Raw genomic sequence first — 16751 nt, forward strand, 5'->3', positions numbered from 1 at the left:
GTGAACGTTGATTCTCAGTTTAAAACTGAACCGCTGTGGCTGCCCTGCTTTGGAGTGGCCAGCTTTAATCCTGGTTCAGGCTGCATTAGTGACATCCTTCAGCTGCAGATCAGGAGCTGGAGGTGGTTCACTGGGAGGGCACCCAGGAGGAATACCCACAGGCTTAGGAGGTCCTTTGAAGATTTAGAATAAACATGATTTTGCTCAGACTGGTTTTATGGAGCTTCCTGAATACCCTTATCCCATGAACTGAGTTCCAGGTGACTTTCTGGAGGTGTTGGTTTAAGAAAGGAGTAGTTCTAGTCAGAGGTTTTGGCTCACTGAGCTCTTTATCCTGGCTGAGGAAACATCTTCATTCTTATAAGACCTGCATGTAAAATGACACTGTGGAGGCTTCTAGATATCAGCCATAGAGTTTGGTTTATGCTCAAGTTGTGTCTACAAAATATGATTTTGTGGGGGGAAGAACTTTCTGCATCAGACAATGAGATGGAGAAATGAAATCCACTGGGAGGAGTGGATGGTGAGGGTCCCTCAGCCCTGCATGCTGCTTTTTCAACACCACACTTAATTCTTTATCACAAGCTGTGATAGACATTAGGTGACACTTTACCCAGCAATGTAAAGCTCTTTTGATGGCAAGACTCTTAAATCCCACTTTTAAAAATGTATTTTACATTTAGAAACATCACCTTAAGTACCTCTTGTGGACAGAAATAGCTGTCAAAACCAGTGGGTCTCTCATGGCTGTACTGGTTTGCCACAAAGTCCTGATTTTCCAGGGACTCCAGCACCTGAGCTGCAGGTGGCTGGGCTGGAATGGTCTGAGTGGTGAGTGCAGGTGAGCACTGAACAGTTCTGGGGTAAATGGCACATCTCCCACCAGTGGGTCTGTAATCTTTGGAGTCTGAGTCCTTTCCTGGCAGCACCACAAGTCTGGCTCGTGCAGTCAGAAGTTCCCACTGCAGCAGGTGGGATGAAGGAATTGCTCACTCAAACACAGGGTGTAACTAAGCTGCAGTAAAACCCAAGGTATTCCAAATTCAGTGGGCTTTATAGTGATTTATTTTAAAAGCCCAGCTTTCCTGCAGGAAGGTCTTGCCCAAGGTGGTTGTGTGGCCCTTTGATACCCCATAAATCATTGCAGCTTCTCCTTAACTGCTTCCTGAGCCCATTCAGTCAGCAGGATTCAAATGAGCAGCATTTCTCTAACATGTCCCTCCGTGCCAGTGTCCAGATGGTCTCTTGGGACTGGGGGGATGCTGGGGAGCCCTGGGCTATATTTGGGGGCTCAGGTGGGGACAGGTACCCAGGTGTGTGTGCTGTGGGGCGAGTCAGGTTGGAGTGATGAGTTTTGCTGTTCCTAGAGGAAGGACAGCAAGCTGGTGAAGCTTGAGGAAAGGTTTAGATTCAGCTTCACACTCCCCAGACTCTAGTGAGCTGTGCATTATCCTCCCTGCCCACTCCCCCATAGTTTTTTTAAGCCAAGACTTTTGAAAAAGCGTTGGAAGCTGTTTGTGTGAGGCTTTGAGTTCCTGGAAGCCTCCTGCTGGTTCTGCTCTCCTGGCACAGGGCTCTGGGTTTTCTTTGCACCAGGGAAGAAGAAAATGTGCTCACTGTTGTGCAAGTAAAACACTGCAGCAGGTATTTGTTGATAATTGCAAGTGTTACCTCTGTAATGGGTCTGCAGCCCTGTTATTTCACTTTTGAATGTACTTTCCATTTTATTGGAACAGAAGAGGGAAAGAATGAGAGCTGTGCCCCAGTGCCCAGTTCCAGAGCCTGCTGTGGGTGGCAGCTCTTACAGCCCTGAACTGGAGGAGCTGTCTTTAAGCTGCTGCCTCCTGTGAGGCCTGAGTGTAACCTAGAACAATCTTTGGTATTATATAAGCATCTGTGTTCTAATTGCTTTAATTTTCCTGCTGGTCCAGTTGGGAATGTTTCATGTTACTGAGTGTCAAAGATTTGTATTAAAAGAAACCTGCAAGAAATGGAGTTTTTTACTTAATTCTCTTTCCTACCACAAGCCAACCACTGGATCCAATACCCAGCATGTGGCACAAGAGATGCTGGGGTTCACATTGCTGGAACTGCTTTGACACAAGAACTTTTTTTATGTTGACTCTGATTTTTGGAAGACTCCTAAATGTGATCAAGTTGAGGGAGCTGTGTGCAGGGTTAGAAGTGTCTGAGGGACTTCAAGGAAGTGAATCAGGTAAGCAGAGGTATGAAAAAGGGCTTGTTCTTGTCAAACTCTGTGTTTCTGTAGGAAAGGGTGGGTTAAGAGCCTAGAAAGAGCAGGAATTTGCATTGTGCAAGGGCTGAGGTGGGTGCACCGTGCTGCAGGACAGCCCTGCGGCCCATGCCTGTGTCAGGGCTGCTGTGGGGCAGTCAGGCTCTGACATGCAGCTCTCCAGCAGCCCTGTGGAAGGATATGAATACTCTGTGGCCCTGGTGCAAGCTCAGCTCGTGTTTTAGCTGCGAGCAGTTGCTGTGGCGAGGCAGTTCCGAGGCCAGGCTGTGACCCTGAGTGTGTCTGTGTGAGAGGAGGAGCTGGCAGGGCATGGCCTGGGCTGGGCTGGGGGTTCTGTCTGAGCACATCACCTGCAGGCTGCGAGTGTGGAAACTCAGCACTGCTGAGCTCTGCTCAGCCCAGCTGTGGAGCTCAAACCAGCTGTGGTGTGGGCTGAGCTTTTCCACTGCTACCTGGTGTATGTGACAAAGGGCTCCTTCCCTTTGTCATCCTCCTCCTGGGCTGCCCTGAGGAAATCTGTGGCTGTGATCCTCTCTGACCTGAGCTTCCCAGGCTGTTCCTTGTCCTTGTGGGACCCCCTTTGGTTCCAGTGTTGTCCCCACCCCAGGCACAGCCTCACCTTCATCCCCTCTGGGGCTGAGAGCTGCCTGCCCTTCTTTAAGGCTTGACTTGCATAATTGCAGGGAGAAAAGGTGCTCTGTGAGAAAACCACGTCTAGCTCAGGGAACTCAGCTTGGAGTGTGAAAGGCGAGTCTGTAACCCCAGGAAGTGAAAGCCAGGCAAAGAAAATGCTCTGTTGGGGCAGTTTATCGACTGGAGAGTGTGCTCCACTCCATTAGTTATGGGCAGTGCTTAAAGCATCTATTGCTGGGCTGGGAATGCCTGGTTTCTGTTTCAGGCCACAATGAGAGCTGGCTAGATGCTTCCTTCATCTTAATTATTTATATGGTAATAGAGTGTCTCTGTCACCTTTTCTATGTGAAGAATTGCAGATAAAGGCTAAGCCTGTGTTTGGGGTGCTGCAGACTGTGTTACAGATGCCCAGGCTGTGTTTGGGGTGCTGCAGACTGTGTTACAGATGCCCAGGCCGTGTTTGGGGTGCTGCAGACTGTGTTACAGATGCCCAGGCTGTGTTTGGGGTGCTGCAGACTGTGTTACAGATGCCCAGGCTGTGTTTGGGGTGCTGGGGAGCTCTCAGGTGCTGTTTGAGGAGGTGGCATGGCATGGCATGGCGGAAGAGAGCAGCCAGCAGCTGCAGGAGCTGCTCGTGCAGGGGACAGCAGCAGGGCTTCCATCCACCCTGAGCTGCTCCTGTGGCTGTGCAGGGAGGGGCTGATGTGGCTGGAAGGGAGGACAGCCCATGGGGCCTCACTCCAGATGGAGCCTGAATTCCCAAGTGTTTTCACCTGGAGTAACTCATGTTGTTTGCCAGTTCACTCACAGCCACCTCCCTCCCAGGATGTGGGGATGGAATGGAGTTGGAAACAGGCCAGTGCTGGGATCCTGAACTCTGCAGGTCAGGACAGCTTACCAGAACCCAAATTACTGCATGAAAAACTACTGGATACAGGCTGGAAGCATCTGGAACCCTTCAAAGTGCACATTTAGTGGCCTGAAGGGGAGCTTGTATCACCAACCTCTCTGTCAGAGCTCTCCTGTACTGGTGGTGTCTGGAGCCCTGCCTGGAGAGGGCATGCCAGGGTGCCCTGTGCCTGTGGGTGGGTGCTGTCTGTGCCTGGGTAAAGCAGGAATGTGTTCAAACAGCTGATCCATCAAGGTGAATCAGCATCTTTGCTTGCCTTTCAATTCTTAATGTGCTCATCCACCTCTGTCAGCTGAAAAATGAATGAAGGCTGTTTCTCCATCCAGCCTGGGCTATTACTGGAGCTCAGCAGTGCTGATCCCAGCTCTTATTCCCACCTGAAAATTCCATCAGAGTCCACCTACTGCAGGATAGAGTTCATTAAGTGGCTGTCCATTTGTTAAGCAGATGTGTATGTATTCCTGATAATTCCTCCTGGGGCTGCTCACCAAGAAGCTTTTTTGAGGGGTTTTAAACAGTCTCTGGTTTTCATGTGTTTGGTTTCCATGCACAAAGCCCTTCCCTGCTTTTTCAGGCACAGTGAGACTTGCAGTTATAAAACAGCTGTGAAAGATTTTGGTACCATTTGGTCCCTCCCAATTAAATTTGGCTCATTAAAAGCATCCTTTCTGTGTTTCTCTGCCTGCCAAGCCATGAAGCCAGCCCACCAATATGTTCATTTATTACTTTCTGCAAGAGATGGCGGTCAGGAAATGGGAAAAATTCATTTCCATCTTCTTGAGAATAACTTGAGGCTGTGCAGAGTGGTGCTGGTTTGAAAAAGGTCTCATTTTGAAATTCTGCAGGGAAGCAGCAGGAGAGTGAACTGGGCAACTTATTCAGGAAATCAAGGTGCTGCATGCAGAGAGCTGCCATGGCACAGAGGCAATGGTCTTGGATAAAAACCTCTCCTTTACATTTAGCTTCAAATAAATGAACCCCAGCACTGGCAAAGTGTAGAATTTTGTGCTTCATAACTTCTAATTTGGCCCTGTTTGATATAAAGATTATTCAATTAACCCTTTTCAGTTGCCCAGGATATTTGTTGGCCTTCTCTGGTTTGGTTATGTTGGGCTTTGCTTATTCCATTCCTTCCAGGTTCATCGACTATTGCTTCAGGAGTTAGCCTGGACAGACTTCCAGGTTAGGTATTATTGATAAAGTTTGTTGAGTTTGCTTTTCTAGGTTATTAATTCTTTATGTAGCTAAAATAATAACATTTACTCCATGTCTATGCTGGGGAAATCAACTAAAGATGCCAAAGCAACTGGAGGAAGGAGAGAAGGATAATCTTCAAAGAACTGTTTTATCCCAGCACTTAAATTTTTTAGAAGATTATTTACCAGATCAGTTTATTTGTGTCTGGGTAAGGGCAGTGATTCTGGGGAAAAAACAGCAGCTTTCCTTTGGGAACACAAAATGCCAAAACAAAGACAAAGTTGTGGGTGAGCTCGCAGAGAAGTGGAGGTGTTGTGTTGCAGGAGGGTCACCAGTGCAGGTGGGTTTTGCAATAATTCCCTTTCAGCCTAGCCAGCCTCTCTGGGAGTTGTGTCCTTGCTCAGGTGACGAGCCCAGGAGGGAAATTCCAGTCTCTGGGTGGGTGAGAAGCAGAGCAAGGCTCTGAGTGCTGGGGCTGAGCATCCAGAGCCCTGCTGGCTCAGCACAGGTTGGTGGCACTGCTCAGGGCTGGCTGGGACAGGTCTGGCTGGGCTCTGGCCCTGGGAACTCCTGTCCCCAGCTCTCCTGAGCTGTGCCTGCACTGGAGGAGCACAGCTGGGGCAGGCACATGCTTCTCTCTCTCAGGACTTTTCATAGAGGAGCACAGAGGAAAGAAAGAGAATTTCTGTTTCTGCTCCTTGTTTTTCCCATGTGGAATGTGTTTGGAGAATTGTTTACCTGGGGTGATGGCTTGGTTGGATTCTGTGAGGATTGTTTGAGCCTGGTGGCCAATCCAACCCACCTGGGGCTGGACTCTCTGAGAGGGTCAGAGTTGGGAGTTAGATATGGGAGTTAGAAAAGTAGGTTTGTAGTTTTAGTATCTCCTTTAAATATATATTAATGTATTATAGCATAGTTATAATAAAGAAATCATTCAGCCTTCTGAACGGAGTCAGACATCAGCATTCCTTCCCAGCAGCTTCACCTGCATTTCCAATAACAGGGGAGGAGCTGCTCTGTGCTTCTGAGCTGTGATTCTCTGGTGGGCTTGGCGAAGCTGTTCTCTCTTCTGGTTACCCTCAGGTGGAGCCTGGACTGGAAGGGAGGCTTGTGGCAGCTCCCAGAGCCTGCACGTCACTGCTGGTGGTGGCAGAGGGACGTGGGTGACCTCAGCTGAGCGCAGGGAGCTGCTGGGAAGGGGTGCCCCCTGTTCAGCAGTTAATTGCCTCCTTGTGTGGTTGTACCAAGCTGTTAAAATAACTGTCCTGCCTTCCCTCCCTGCCGGTCTCAGCAGGGACTGTGAAGGAGTCTGGGCAGGGAAGTGCTGCTGTTTCCAGCCAGTTCTCTTTGCCATTTGTCTGCAGCAGTGTCCAGGGCAGTGGGGAAGGACAAGAGCACTGATGCTGGCAGGAGGGACAGTGGTAGGAAAGGAGGCTGGGGAGGACCTGCCCACTTGCCAACAGCCCCATGTTATGTTGAGTTAATGGCTGATAAGTTGCTCTTTATGCTTGGCTCAGTTGCCCTGATAAGATGTGTTTCCTTTCTCTTGAGAAATAAATACCTTGTTTAAATGGCAAGGCCCTGCAGTTATCATCCAGCAGATCTGACCAAAGCAGAGGGAGCATTTTCCTGCAAGGACATGAGATGTCCCTATGTCAGGATATCTGGCTTAAAACCAAGTTCTTTTTCTTTGCTGATGGTGCTCCTGGACTCAGTTCAGAGAACACCTTCTGCCTGTCTTTCCAGAAGCTGGTGGAGGTGTAAAAAGGACAGGGGGGGCACCTTTTCCTCCAAATAAAATCTTTTATGCTTAAAAAAGAATAAAAAAGGCAGATTGGGACTATCAGCTGCTGTGTTCATACCAATGTAGCAGAAATACTTTTTAAAATGGACAAATGTTATATCCTGGGTGACCTACTCAGTACTCTGAACTCTTAAAAGCTGTTAATGCTTTTTGCTTGTTCTGCCCATTCTTTTTCTCCTCTCACCTTCAAAGGTAAGAAACGTGATTTTTCCTGACATTCAGAAAGATATTTCCTATTTCTGCCAAGCCTGGCCTGTCTTGCTGCCTTCCTGAGCTGGTAAAGATGTGGATTTCAGCAGTGCCCAAAAGGAACACACTGTCCAAGTGTGAGGAGATAGATAACAGTGAACGGAGAGATTCTGCTTTCTGAGCAGCAGTCAGCTGTGCTGCTGGAAGGGCTGGGGCCCAGCAGGTTCCTGGGACAGGGAGGAAGAGCTGTGGGGTGTGCAGGGAGCAGTGTCTGTCAGAGCTCAGCCTCTGATCCCAGCCAGGCCAGGCTGCTCTGTCCTCCCTGCTCACCCGGGGTCTGCGGCTGGCCGTGCTCCTTCTCCTGCCAGGGCTGTTCTGCCAGAGCTTCCTCAGGGGTAACTGCAGGGAGCAGGGATGGAGCTCACTGCAGGAGGCTGTGCTGCCTGGGACCCAAAGGGGACAGGGATATCCTGGAAGGTCACAGGGAAGTGCAGCCCCATGGGCATTGCTTCAGCGTGGGCTCAGCCCTGATCACTGGAGGCATTTTGGCTGAGCAGAAATGTCTCAGTGAAATCAGCCATGTCCAGTTCCTGCTGGTTCCTTGGTGCTCTGCTAGTCCACAAGCAGGGTGTGGAACATCTGCAGGGCTGGGTGCCAGGCTGGGCCTCAGCTGGGCTGGGACAGGGGAGGGAGTGACCCCTCTGTGGGCTGAGGGGCTGATGGGCAGGAAGGACAGACATGAGACAGTGGCAGGATAGCAGAAATGATGGTGGTTTGACATAGGATCTCCCCTCATCTGGATTATTTACCAGAGCAATGGATATTATCAGTTCCTTCAAAATGAAAATAACGTGGAATGCACATTTTACTGAAGGAGTTGAACATCAAAAGGTGTCCATAAAGCTGGAACTTGGCAAACGGAAGAGAGATTTAAATGTCTGTGGGAATGAGATCAGATACTCCTCTTCAAATTTACCTACGCTTATTATCTTTAAATTACTTTTTATGCAGGTAATTAAAGAGCCTTTTAAGAGAACTAGAAACCAATAATTTGAATATAGCATGTACTTTAAGTTGCTCTACAAAAAGCACCTCAATTTTAAGATAAGTATTCTAGAACCTGTGAAAAGGCTTTCTGTTCTTTACGACTTTATTTCAATACTGTTTACTAACAGAAATGTTTGCTATTTGTTTCTTTTTCCAGACCTATTCAGGACTGTTCTGTGTAGTCATAAATCCTTACAAGAACCTGCCAATTTATTCAGAGAACATTATTGAGATGTACAGAGGGAAGAAGCGCCACGAGATGCCACCGCACATTTACGCGATATCCGAGTCTGCCTACAGGTGCATGCTGCAAGGTAAGGAGCAGTCTCTGGCTTCCACAGCTCCCTGCCAACCCCTCAGAGTACCTGCAGCTCGGATTCCCTCGTCCAGCCACGTGCCACCAGAGTTTTTGTGTCACACAAAGTCTGTGTGACTCGCTGAGGTGCAGCAGGAAGGTGACACCAGCACAGCTGTGCTGGGGGCTCTGGGAGCTGAGTCAGAAATACTTTGTTCCTCAAAATAAAGAGCTAAGTTGCATGTCCAAAGATGATGTGCACGGTCTGTGGATGAAGGAAGAGCAAAAGAGGGGATTGGAAAAGCAGTGCTATAAAAATATTGGTGTTTTGGCAGCTGGCAAATAATCTGAGGTGACAATGGAACAATGGTGGGTTTGAGTTCAAAAAGAGGTCAGGGAAATACTTAACCTGGAGGAAATTCTTCTTCTCCTAACTGGTGTGTATCTGTATTAGAATAGGGTGAGTTCATGCAGGGCTCATGGTTTGAATTTTGGCTTTAAGGCTGGACAAACACAAAACCCGAATCTGACGTGGCAGAAACGAGCACGTGCTGTTGAACTGGCACAGTTGCATTTCTGACACAGGGTTTTGAAAGCACAGCTCGTTCCAGTGCTGATTCATGTTTAGGGGCTGTAAAGACGTGGGGACAGCAGCCTGCTGTCTGCAGCCAGGTGTGTGTGACCCAGAGCAGCTCTGCACACCTTGCTGTGCTGTGCTGTACTGAGCATGGACTGGAAGGAGGGGAGAGCTGTTTGACCTGCTTACACAAGCTGAGGGAAAGCTGTTTCTGCTGCCAGGTTAACCAACCATTTAAATGTTAACTTTTGGGGTTTTTTAAGACACTTGGTATCTTTAAATACATCACACAAGTCTTTGTTTCTTGAATTGTGACTTTGTCTTTAGGGCTGCTTAATAATCAACTACAGGCTGGTGAGTGTTCTTTCACCTCAGAACTGTGCCAGCAGAGTGGGGTGATGCAGGGACAGGCACGGGGAGAGCAGCAAATTGGGGCCACCAAGCATTGTTCTGCTTCCCAGTGGATACCTGGGACTCTGTTTTCATGTGTTTTTGTAAAAGAAACTGGCTTCTTGGCCAGAACAACAGCCTCTAACATCTCAGATCAGAGGACACCTAATGAGTGCATGTGGAATAATAGCAGAGCAGACCTTAAGATTTATTTGAAGGAGTTTGTTGTAGCAGTCTCAAGTGGATTGTGATTAAGTGCTTCCCAATCTGAAAGCACCTCTTGAAATGGTCTCAAGAATACACTGAGATGTCCTTGAGACAAATGTCCTCTAATAAAGTAAGTCAATGTCAGCAGTTACCACACTCCGGGTGCTCCATATATTTGCTCACATACCTGATACAAGTACTGACTTGTATCTCTGGAGATCCTGCTACATGGACAAATGGTGCTATTTTTGGAAGATGAAACAAAAAAAAAAATGCACACGGTGGTGTATGTTTGGTTACAGTCCCCTTTTCTTTCCTTCTGATGCGTGGAGGTTTATATTTTGTACCAAATCTCTCTGTGCTTGCTTTCTTTTTGGTTTTGATAGTCTGAGTTCTGAACTAATGAAGGCATAGCTTGGAATAAGAGTAGATGAAATCCATGCAATGGGATGCATTATTTGGGGAATAACTTGTTTAAGGGTAACCAAATCTGTGTTTCTAGTGCCCTTCACCTGTATGGAGCCACTCCCTGCTTATTTTAGGAGGCATTTGCAGGAGTTGGTGAATTTCCCATTGATTTGCCTGCACAACTGCATTGCAGGGATAAATAAAAACTCCAGCACAGGTCTGAGTGCTGGTGAGGGCGAGCAGGGAGTGTTTTTATCAGGTGGATTTGGGGCCCCTGGCTCTGACCCTGCTGCTCCTGCGCTTCAGGGCCCCTGCTGCAGAGACACTTCAGGGAACTGCCTTTGTCTCCATGTAAATAAAACTTGCAGTTACAACAACCAAGGTTTTGTAGTCATTAGAGCACCAAATAATAGTAGTAGTAGATGATTACATTATTCCGTTTGTTTTCTGGTTATCAGTGGCAACACAAGGTCAGCTACTGAGTGTGCCCAGGGTTGGTGAGGATAGGTTTTCCCTATCAGGTATTTAACACAATGTGCAAAATGTCTTTCATCTTCTAATTCTGCCTTGTGTTTTAGTCAGCACTTGGTCTTCAATGAAACAGAAAATATTTCGGAGGTTCAGGCTGGTAGAAATACGTCTCTAACCGAGAACTAGCTGGGTTAATCAGAACGCTCCAGATTAATCATCAGAGGGGTCTGCAAGCATTTATGTGCAGCAGAATCGTTGGCCAGGATGCTTTTGCTGATAAGTTACTGCCACATGCTTGTAAAAGTGTTCTTGTGCAGTTCCTGTCTGTGTCTGTGCACGTAGCTGCTGTGGCAGGCACAGCTGGGGTGGCAGAGAGGAGTTTTTCCAGTACTATGGCAAGCTCTGCTTCTGCTGCTGCAGCATGTCCATAGGCTTCTTTTGATAGGAATGGCCGCTGTGCTTCCAGTATTTGACGTCTGAAGTTTAATTATTAGGATTCAAACCTGAAATTGAAACCATAAGAATGCCATTCCTTTGGAGAATATGACCTTCCCCTAATAGAAATATCCTGGCCACTAATCTAGATTAATGAAAGTGGTTGACTGGATTTTCCTGGCCTGTTCAGTGGTATTTTGTGCAGTATAATCATGTTTATTTTCCTTGCAGCTAATCACAAACTACTCATTTCCAGGTGTTTGTGAGCTGTTTACTGTGATTAACAGGATACCTGGACCTGAGCTGTGACTCTGAGCAACCTGGTTTCTGAAACCACAGTTTTACTGTGCTGAGAATTGGGCTCAGTGAGTAAAGGTTACTCAGTTTCTTTGTGCTTTCATGCCTCTAATTCAGAGCATGGGGAGTCACAGCTCAGCTTCCAGTTGCTGCTTTGCTGAGGTTTTGTACGTGTAATATTTGTGCTTAAATAAGAAAATTGAGATTTTTATTTAGATTACGAAAGCTGAGGATTTTCTGGTCAGCAGAACTGGTGCATGTGCATCTCCATAGTTATTCCTTGTCGTAAACATTCCTGGAACACTCTGAATTTCCCCAAACTGGGGATGCAGATTAATCCCTGCAGTTCTCAGTGTGTGCTGTGGTGGGAAGGGTCTGTGTGTAAGCACTGCTGACTGCAGCCATCAAACCCCACTCTGTTCTTGGCCCCCTGAAGAATTTCCTATCTGGGGGGACCTGCTGCCCCCCTGGCTGCCCAGGTCAGCCCTCCCTGTGCCCTCTGGGGAGGAGGAGCGGGCTGGAAATGTGGGTCAGTGCTTGCCAAAGACACAGGCAGAGGGTGGGGAGAGCTGTGCCACAGCAGAGGTGTGAGACGTGGTTTGGAGGGGAATGGATTCCCCAGGAGGACAGGACGAGTTCTGGGAGCTGCAGAATTGTTCTCCAGGGCTGAGTGTTGCAGATGTGGGGCAGCTGTGAGGGAGCAGGGATTTGGGGCAGGTTCTGCAGGGAAAAGCAAACTGCTCTTGTTTGGGACAAGCAAGTCCTGGGCTGCATTCTAGTTATGCCAGTCAGGATTTCTCTTCAGGAAAAGACTCATTACCCAGTGCCTGACCGCAGGAGATAATAACCTGCAATTCAGCTTTCCAGACTGGATTTCCCCTCTCTTTCCCCCAGTAATTATTTTTCAAAGTGCTGTGGTAGTAGGGTGTTACTTCACAGGTGGTTTAGTGGATTTTTCCTGCGCTTTCCCTTGGTTTCCCTGAGGAGAAGGTGAAGCAGGGAGTACCCATACCCAGGGGTGATGGACTGGAGTAAAGCCCAGCAGTGGGGCAGGGCTGCTGCTGGCCCCACAGAGCATTGCTGACATGATCATAAGGAATTGCTCTCCTAATCCCTGGGACAATGTTGACCTTAATTCTGTTTGGTTATACAATTTGCAAGCCTTGCTAGTGTTCTTCAGTCCTGCTCAAAATTATGGGCCATGGAAATTTGCCACAGAGCAGGATTTTCTTTAAGAAAATGAATTTTCTAGGGCTGATGGGGCTGTGACAATACTTTACCAGCAAGGGAGATTTGATTGTGCTAAAGCAGCACTCACTAATTTTTCTCTAGTGCTTTTTCCACAGTTGGCTTTCTCTTTTCCCTCTTCCCTTCCAATTTTCCCACTGGATTTCTAGAGGAAGTATGGCTTTGTTTTATTGTGCCTCTTTATTCAGTGACACACAAGTGTTTTGGAAGAAATATTAAGGAAAGCTTGTTGATTTTTTGTTGCTAAAGCCCAGCTTGCCTATTAATATTACTCTTGTATAATTATGCTTAGTCTCTCCTTTTTATCCTGTTTCCCTGAGGACATCTTGATGAGCACCAAATTAGCACTGATATTTTAGGCCTGCCTTTAATCCTGTTGCAGAGAAGGTTTATCGGAAACAGCGTAAGAGGGAAGGGAACACTTGGTGTTGGAGAAGCCAGAACTGCCTACAGGTGCAGTGCTTCTCTCTTAAAAACATCTTATTGATCTATATTTGTAGTTAATCTTGATTTAACTCCTCCCTTGGGGGCATATCCACCCCCAGATATGGAAGAAAATAATTTAAACTAAAATAAGACAATTTTTTTTTCTTTTAGAGGTCTATTAAATCTTCAAATGGAAGCAGGAAAAATTGCTCTGAGACTGAAAGAGTTGGGAGTGATGGTTGGTGCTCTCTGTTGTGAGGAGCAGGTGGAACCTGATAAATGTGCCATTAATGTTCTTGGTATTTTCATTACATCTTGACTTCCCAAAAGGGTCCCCAGGGGCTTTTAAGGAGTTACAAAGTGCAGGATGATGATCCCAGCAGAACTGGCTGCTTGGTAAATGCCACGTGAAGGATTTATAGGTCCCTTTATTGTTACAGTGAGAATTCTGGGCTTTCACTTGGTCCACTCAGGCAGGTGTGGAATATAAATACTCAGGTGACAACACCATTAACATCCAGGTTGTTTGTACACCTCCAGGAGTGCCACATGCAGTGTCTACATGGCTGAGTGCAGGGAGATCTTGAAGCAAGAAATGAAGTAGAAAAAACTGAAATCCATCATGCTCAAACAGCCTCCTGCCTCATTCTTTTTGAATTTGAAGTAAAATGATAAATACTTCTGTCAGCTGAACTTGTTTTGCAATATTTCATCTCCTTCTCCTCACTTTTGCGTTGTGTCTGTTGATGTTAAACCTGTGTGATTCAGGGGCTGGAGTTGTCATGGATGAAATGATTGCACCTTGCTTGGCCAGCTGTGAGTGGCATCAGTAAGTTCTTACTGAACCAGCTCAGTTGAGCTTACACAATCTAGTTCTGGAAACTGCATTTTCAACCTTTTTTGTTAGGGGTGGAAACGTTTTAGTTCTTTACTGACCTTTGTCCTTCTCTGTGTCAAAATGTGACGGGATCCCTGGTTGTTGCTCAGCTCAAGGTTGGGCACTTAATTAGGCATGATGACATCTACAGTGAACAGCTCTTTCTTAAGGCTTAATTGCTTGGAAGTTGGCATCTTTTTTTACATAATTTCAGTTACTTTGCTGTATTTACAAATGAGACAGAAGTGACAATTGTTACATGAGGAATTTTTAGTTTGCTCAGTGCCCTTCTGAGGTGCAATGCTGCAGTAGATGAGCCACTTCCATGGGATTTTTTGGTCGATATTCTGAGCAACCAGAGATGACTTTAATTTTAAAACTTGCTATGCAAGCTGGCCTTATAATTGAATTGTGCCTGTGCCTACAGACAGGAATTCAAGACTAAGTGCCTCCAACTTGGGCAGTCATTCATGAGATGAATCATTTTGTGCGATTACTCAGTCAGCACCTGCTCCTGCACTGAAGCTTTCGTTTAAATTAAACTCCTTTTGTTTCTAGGTGGTTGTGAAATGGATAATTTGCTGCTGCTTGGCCCAAGCCTGGAGATGACAGGCACAAGCAGTAATGCCTGGATGTAACAAAACCTCCAACGTGCTCTAATCTGGGTTTTGTCAGTCCTGCCTGCATTCCTCTGCTGCTGAGCTCAGGGTGCAGCTATGCCATAGCTGCCACTGCCAGCACTTGCTGCAGCTCCTTTTGCCTCCCCCTTCCTCTCAGTTTGTTATCCTTCAGCAAGGGAGCAGAGTTCATCCCTTACCAGGGGGACAGCTGAGGGCTGCTGGTGTCCTCCTCCTTGTCTTGGACCCTTCAGCAGCACAACTGCCAATTTCTTGGCGTATACACCAAAATTTAGTGTATCTCCAGCCTCCCTCCCTTTCCAAACCTGTCCAGGCTTGATGCTCTCAGGTACTCAGGAATTCCTGGCAGACTTTGGGAGGCTTCCTCAAGGACTCAGAGTTAAAAGTTGTTGAGCATCTGTTTCAGAGAAGAAGGTGAATAAAAGCTCATGGCTTTCTGATCACCCTGGGCATTCAAATTCATCTTGTTCTAGGGGTTTTTCAAAGTGGTGGTAAAGCCATCAGATGGTGTGGAGAAGGAAAATGCAGAAGAAAAAGCAGGAAAAAAAAGGTGTCTATGTCTTTATGTATATCTGCTGTGAAGTTGCTCAGGGAAGTTCTTGTGGAAATTTGAGGAAAATAGCAGGAAGTCATTTTCTGAAGGGTTAGTAAATAGAAAATGCTGAAAATAGAAAATCTGCAAGAGCCAAATCCTTAATCTCAGAGATGGAGGAGCTGATGGACTGTGCTGCACAACAATATTTGGCAGCAGAGCAGCCAGATGTGAGCTGCTGGTGCCATCTCTGAGGGTCCTGCTCAGAATCTGGAGACCACTGCACCCATGATCAGCTTTCCAAAATGAATTTGATACCAATCCTAAACCAAGGGGGTTGTAAGCGGTGTGAGGAAAGGCCTTCACGTGGGCAAAGAACTGGTTAAAGATTGGTCAATCTTGCCCATTGTTTTGTGCTTTTTATGGTTTGGGAGTTGCTGCTGCAAACCCTGGAACCTGCATTCCTCTGTTTGTGCTTTTTGTGCATAAACTCTTGGGAAAGATGAATTCCCCTGGTAATGGTGGAGCTGCTGCTGCTTGAGCAGGAGCTGAAGGGAGGAAGGGTCTGGGAACACCTAAATGCAGCTGTGCTTGTAAATCAGGCAGAGAATGTGAGGAATAATTGGAAAGGGGAACAATCTAAGAAACATTTTTACTATAGACTGGACACATTTTCTATTTTCATAATACATCTAATCAATCTATAATACTAGAATAGTTGTAGGATATATAGACTGAGAGTACATCCCAAGCACAAACACAGGTGAGAGCTGCCTCCAGCACAGGAAGGACATGGAGCTGCTGGAGCCAGGCCAGGGGAGGCACCAGGAGGATGCTCTGAGAGCTGGAGTTACTCAGCCTGGAGAAGAGAAGGCTCTGGGGAGACCTCAGAGCCCCTTCCAGTGCCTCAAGGGGCTCCAAGAGAGGGACAAGGGATGGAGTGACATGGGGGAATGGATTTGAACTGACAAAGCAGAAGATAAATTAGAGATTGGGAAGGAATTGTTCCCTGTGAGGGTGGGCAGGCCCTGGCACACAGCAGCTCTGGCTGCCCCTGGATCCCTGGCAGTGCCCAAGGCCAGGCTGGACATTGGGGCTGGAGCAGCCTGGGACAGTGGGAGGTGTCCCTGCCATGGCAGGGGTGGCACTGGATGATCTCTAAAGTTCCTTCCAACCCAAGCCATTCTGTGATTTAATCTGCACTTTGCACAGCCCTGCTGTGGGCAGAGAGGAAATGGAACAGGAGACATTGGAAGAACAACCAGAATGAGCAAAATTGTTCAGTAAGGAAATGACAGTTCAGGTCAGATGTAACAGAAGTTTGAACCTGAAGTGGCAGAGGGAATAGGGAGTGTCCTCCACCCATCTCTTCCTATGCAGGAACAGAGTCATTACTTGAAATGTGCCGATAATGTGTCCAAAACAGCAAAAAGCAAATATTTTAACAGCAGAGCTAAACTCTGTAGTCTGTGCCTCAGGATATAGTGGGGGCTTAAAGCCTGGGTGAGGAATACCTGAACAGGAATACCTGGAGCAGGAATCTGCAGGAGGATTTGGTGGCTGGCCTTGCTCTGTGGGGTGACCTGTGCCCTGTGTGTGGCTGAGCACTGCAGCACACCGTGCCCTGCTGTGGCACTGCTGTCACACTTGCCATCTCTCCAAACTTGTGCAGGTCAGGCATGATCAGCAGCTTGGGAAAGAGGGCACCGGAGTGAAAGCTGCCAGCCCCTCTTTTTAAGTGGTTTGTGCTTTATTGTTTGGAAAGGAGAAGAGCAAAAGTTAAACAAGTGAGCTTACATGGCAGATCTTAAAACTAAAGGGCCTCCTTGAATCATTGTCTCAGTGGACAGTGTAATCTTTGTCCAAACAACATTATTCTATGTGGGAAGTAGAACAACTTTAACAGGATTGATGGA

At 47.1% G+C, this 16751-nt stretch overlaps 1 protein-coding gene across 4 annotated transcripts in view; it reads left to right on the forward strand.

Annotated features, from left to right (window-relative positions):
* MYH10 (myosin heavy chain 10) overlaps positions 1-16751 on the forward strand; it is an 81928-nt gene that overhangs the window by 5856 nt on the left and 59321 nt on the right. For all 4 annotated transcript variants that reach the window (XM_030287582.4, XM_072937128.1, XM_072937130.1 and 1 more), the window contains exon 3: positions 8192-8348. In XM_030287582.4, coding sequence (XP_030143442.4) covers positions 8192-8348 — 157 coding nt within the window. The remainder of the gene's footprint in view (positions 1-8191; positions 8349-16751) is intronic.

This window comes from Taeniopygia guttata, chromosome 18, assembly GCF_048771995.1.
Source record: "Taeniopygia guttata chromosome 18, bTaeGut7.mat, whole genome shotgun sequence".
NCBI lineage: Eukaryota > Metazoa > Chordata > Aves > Passeriformes > Estrildidae > Taeniopygia > Taeniopygia guttata.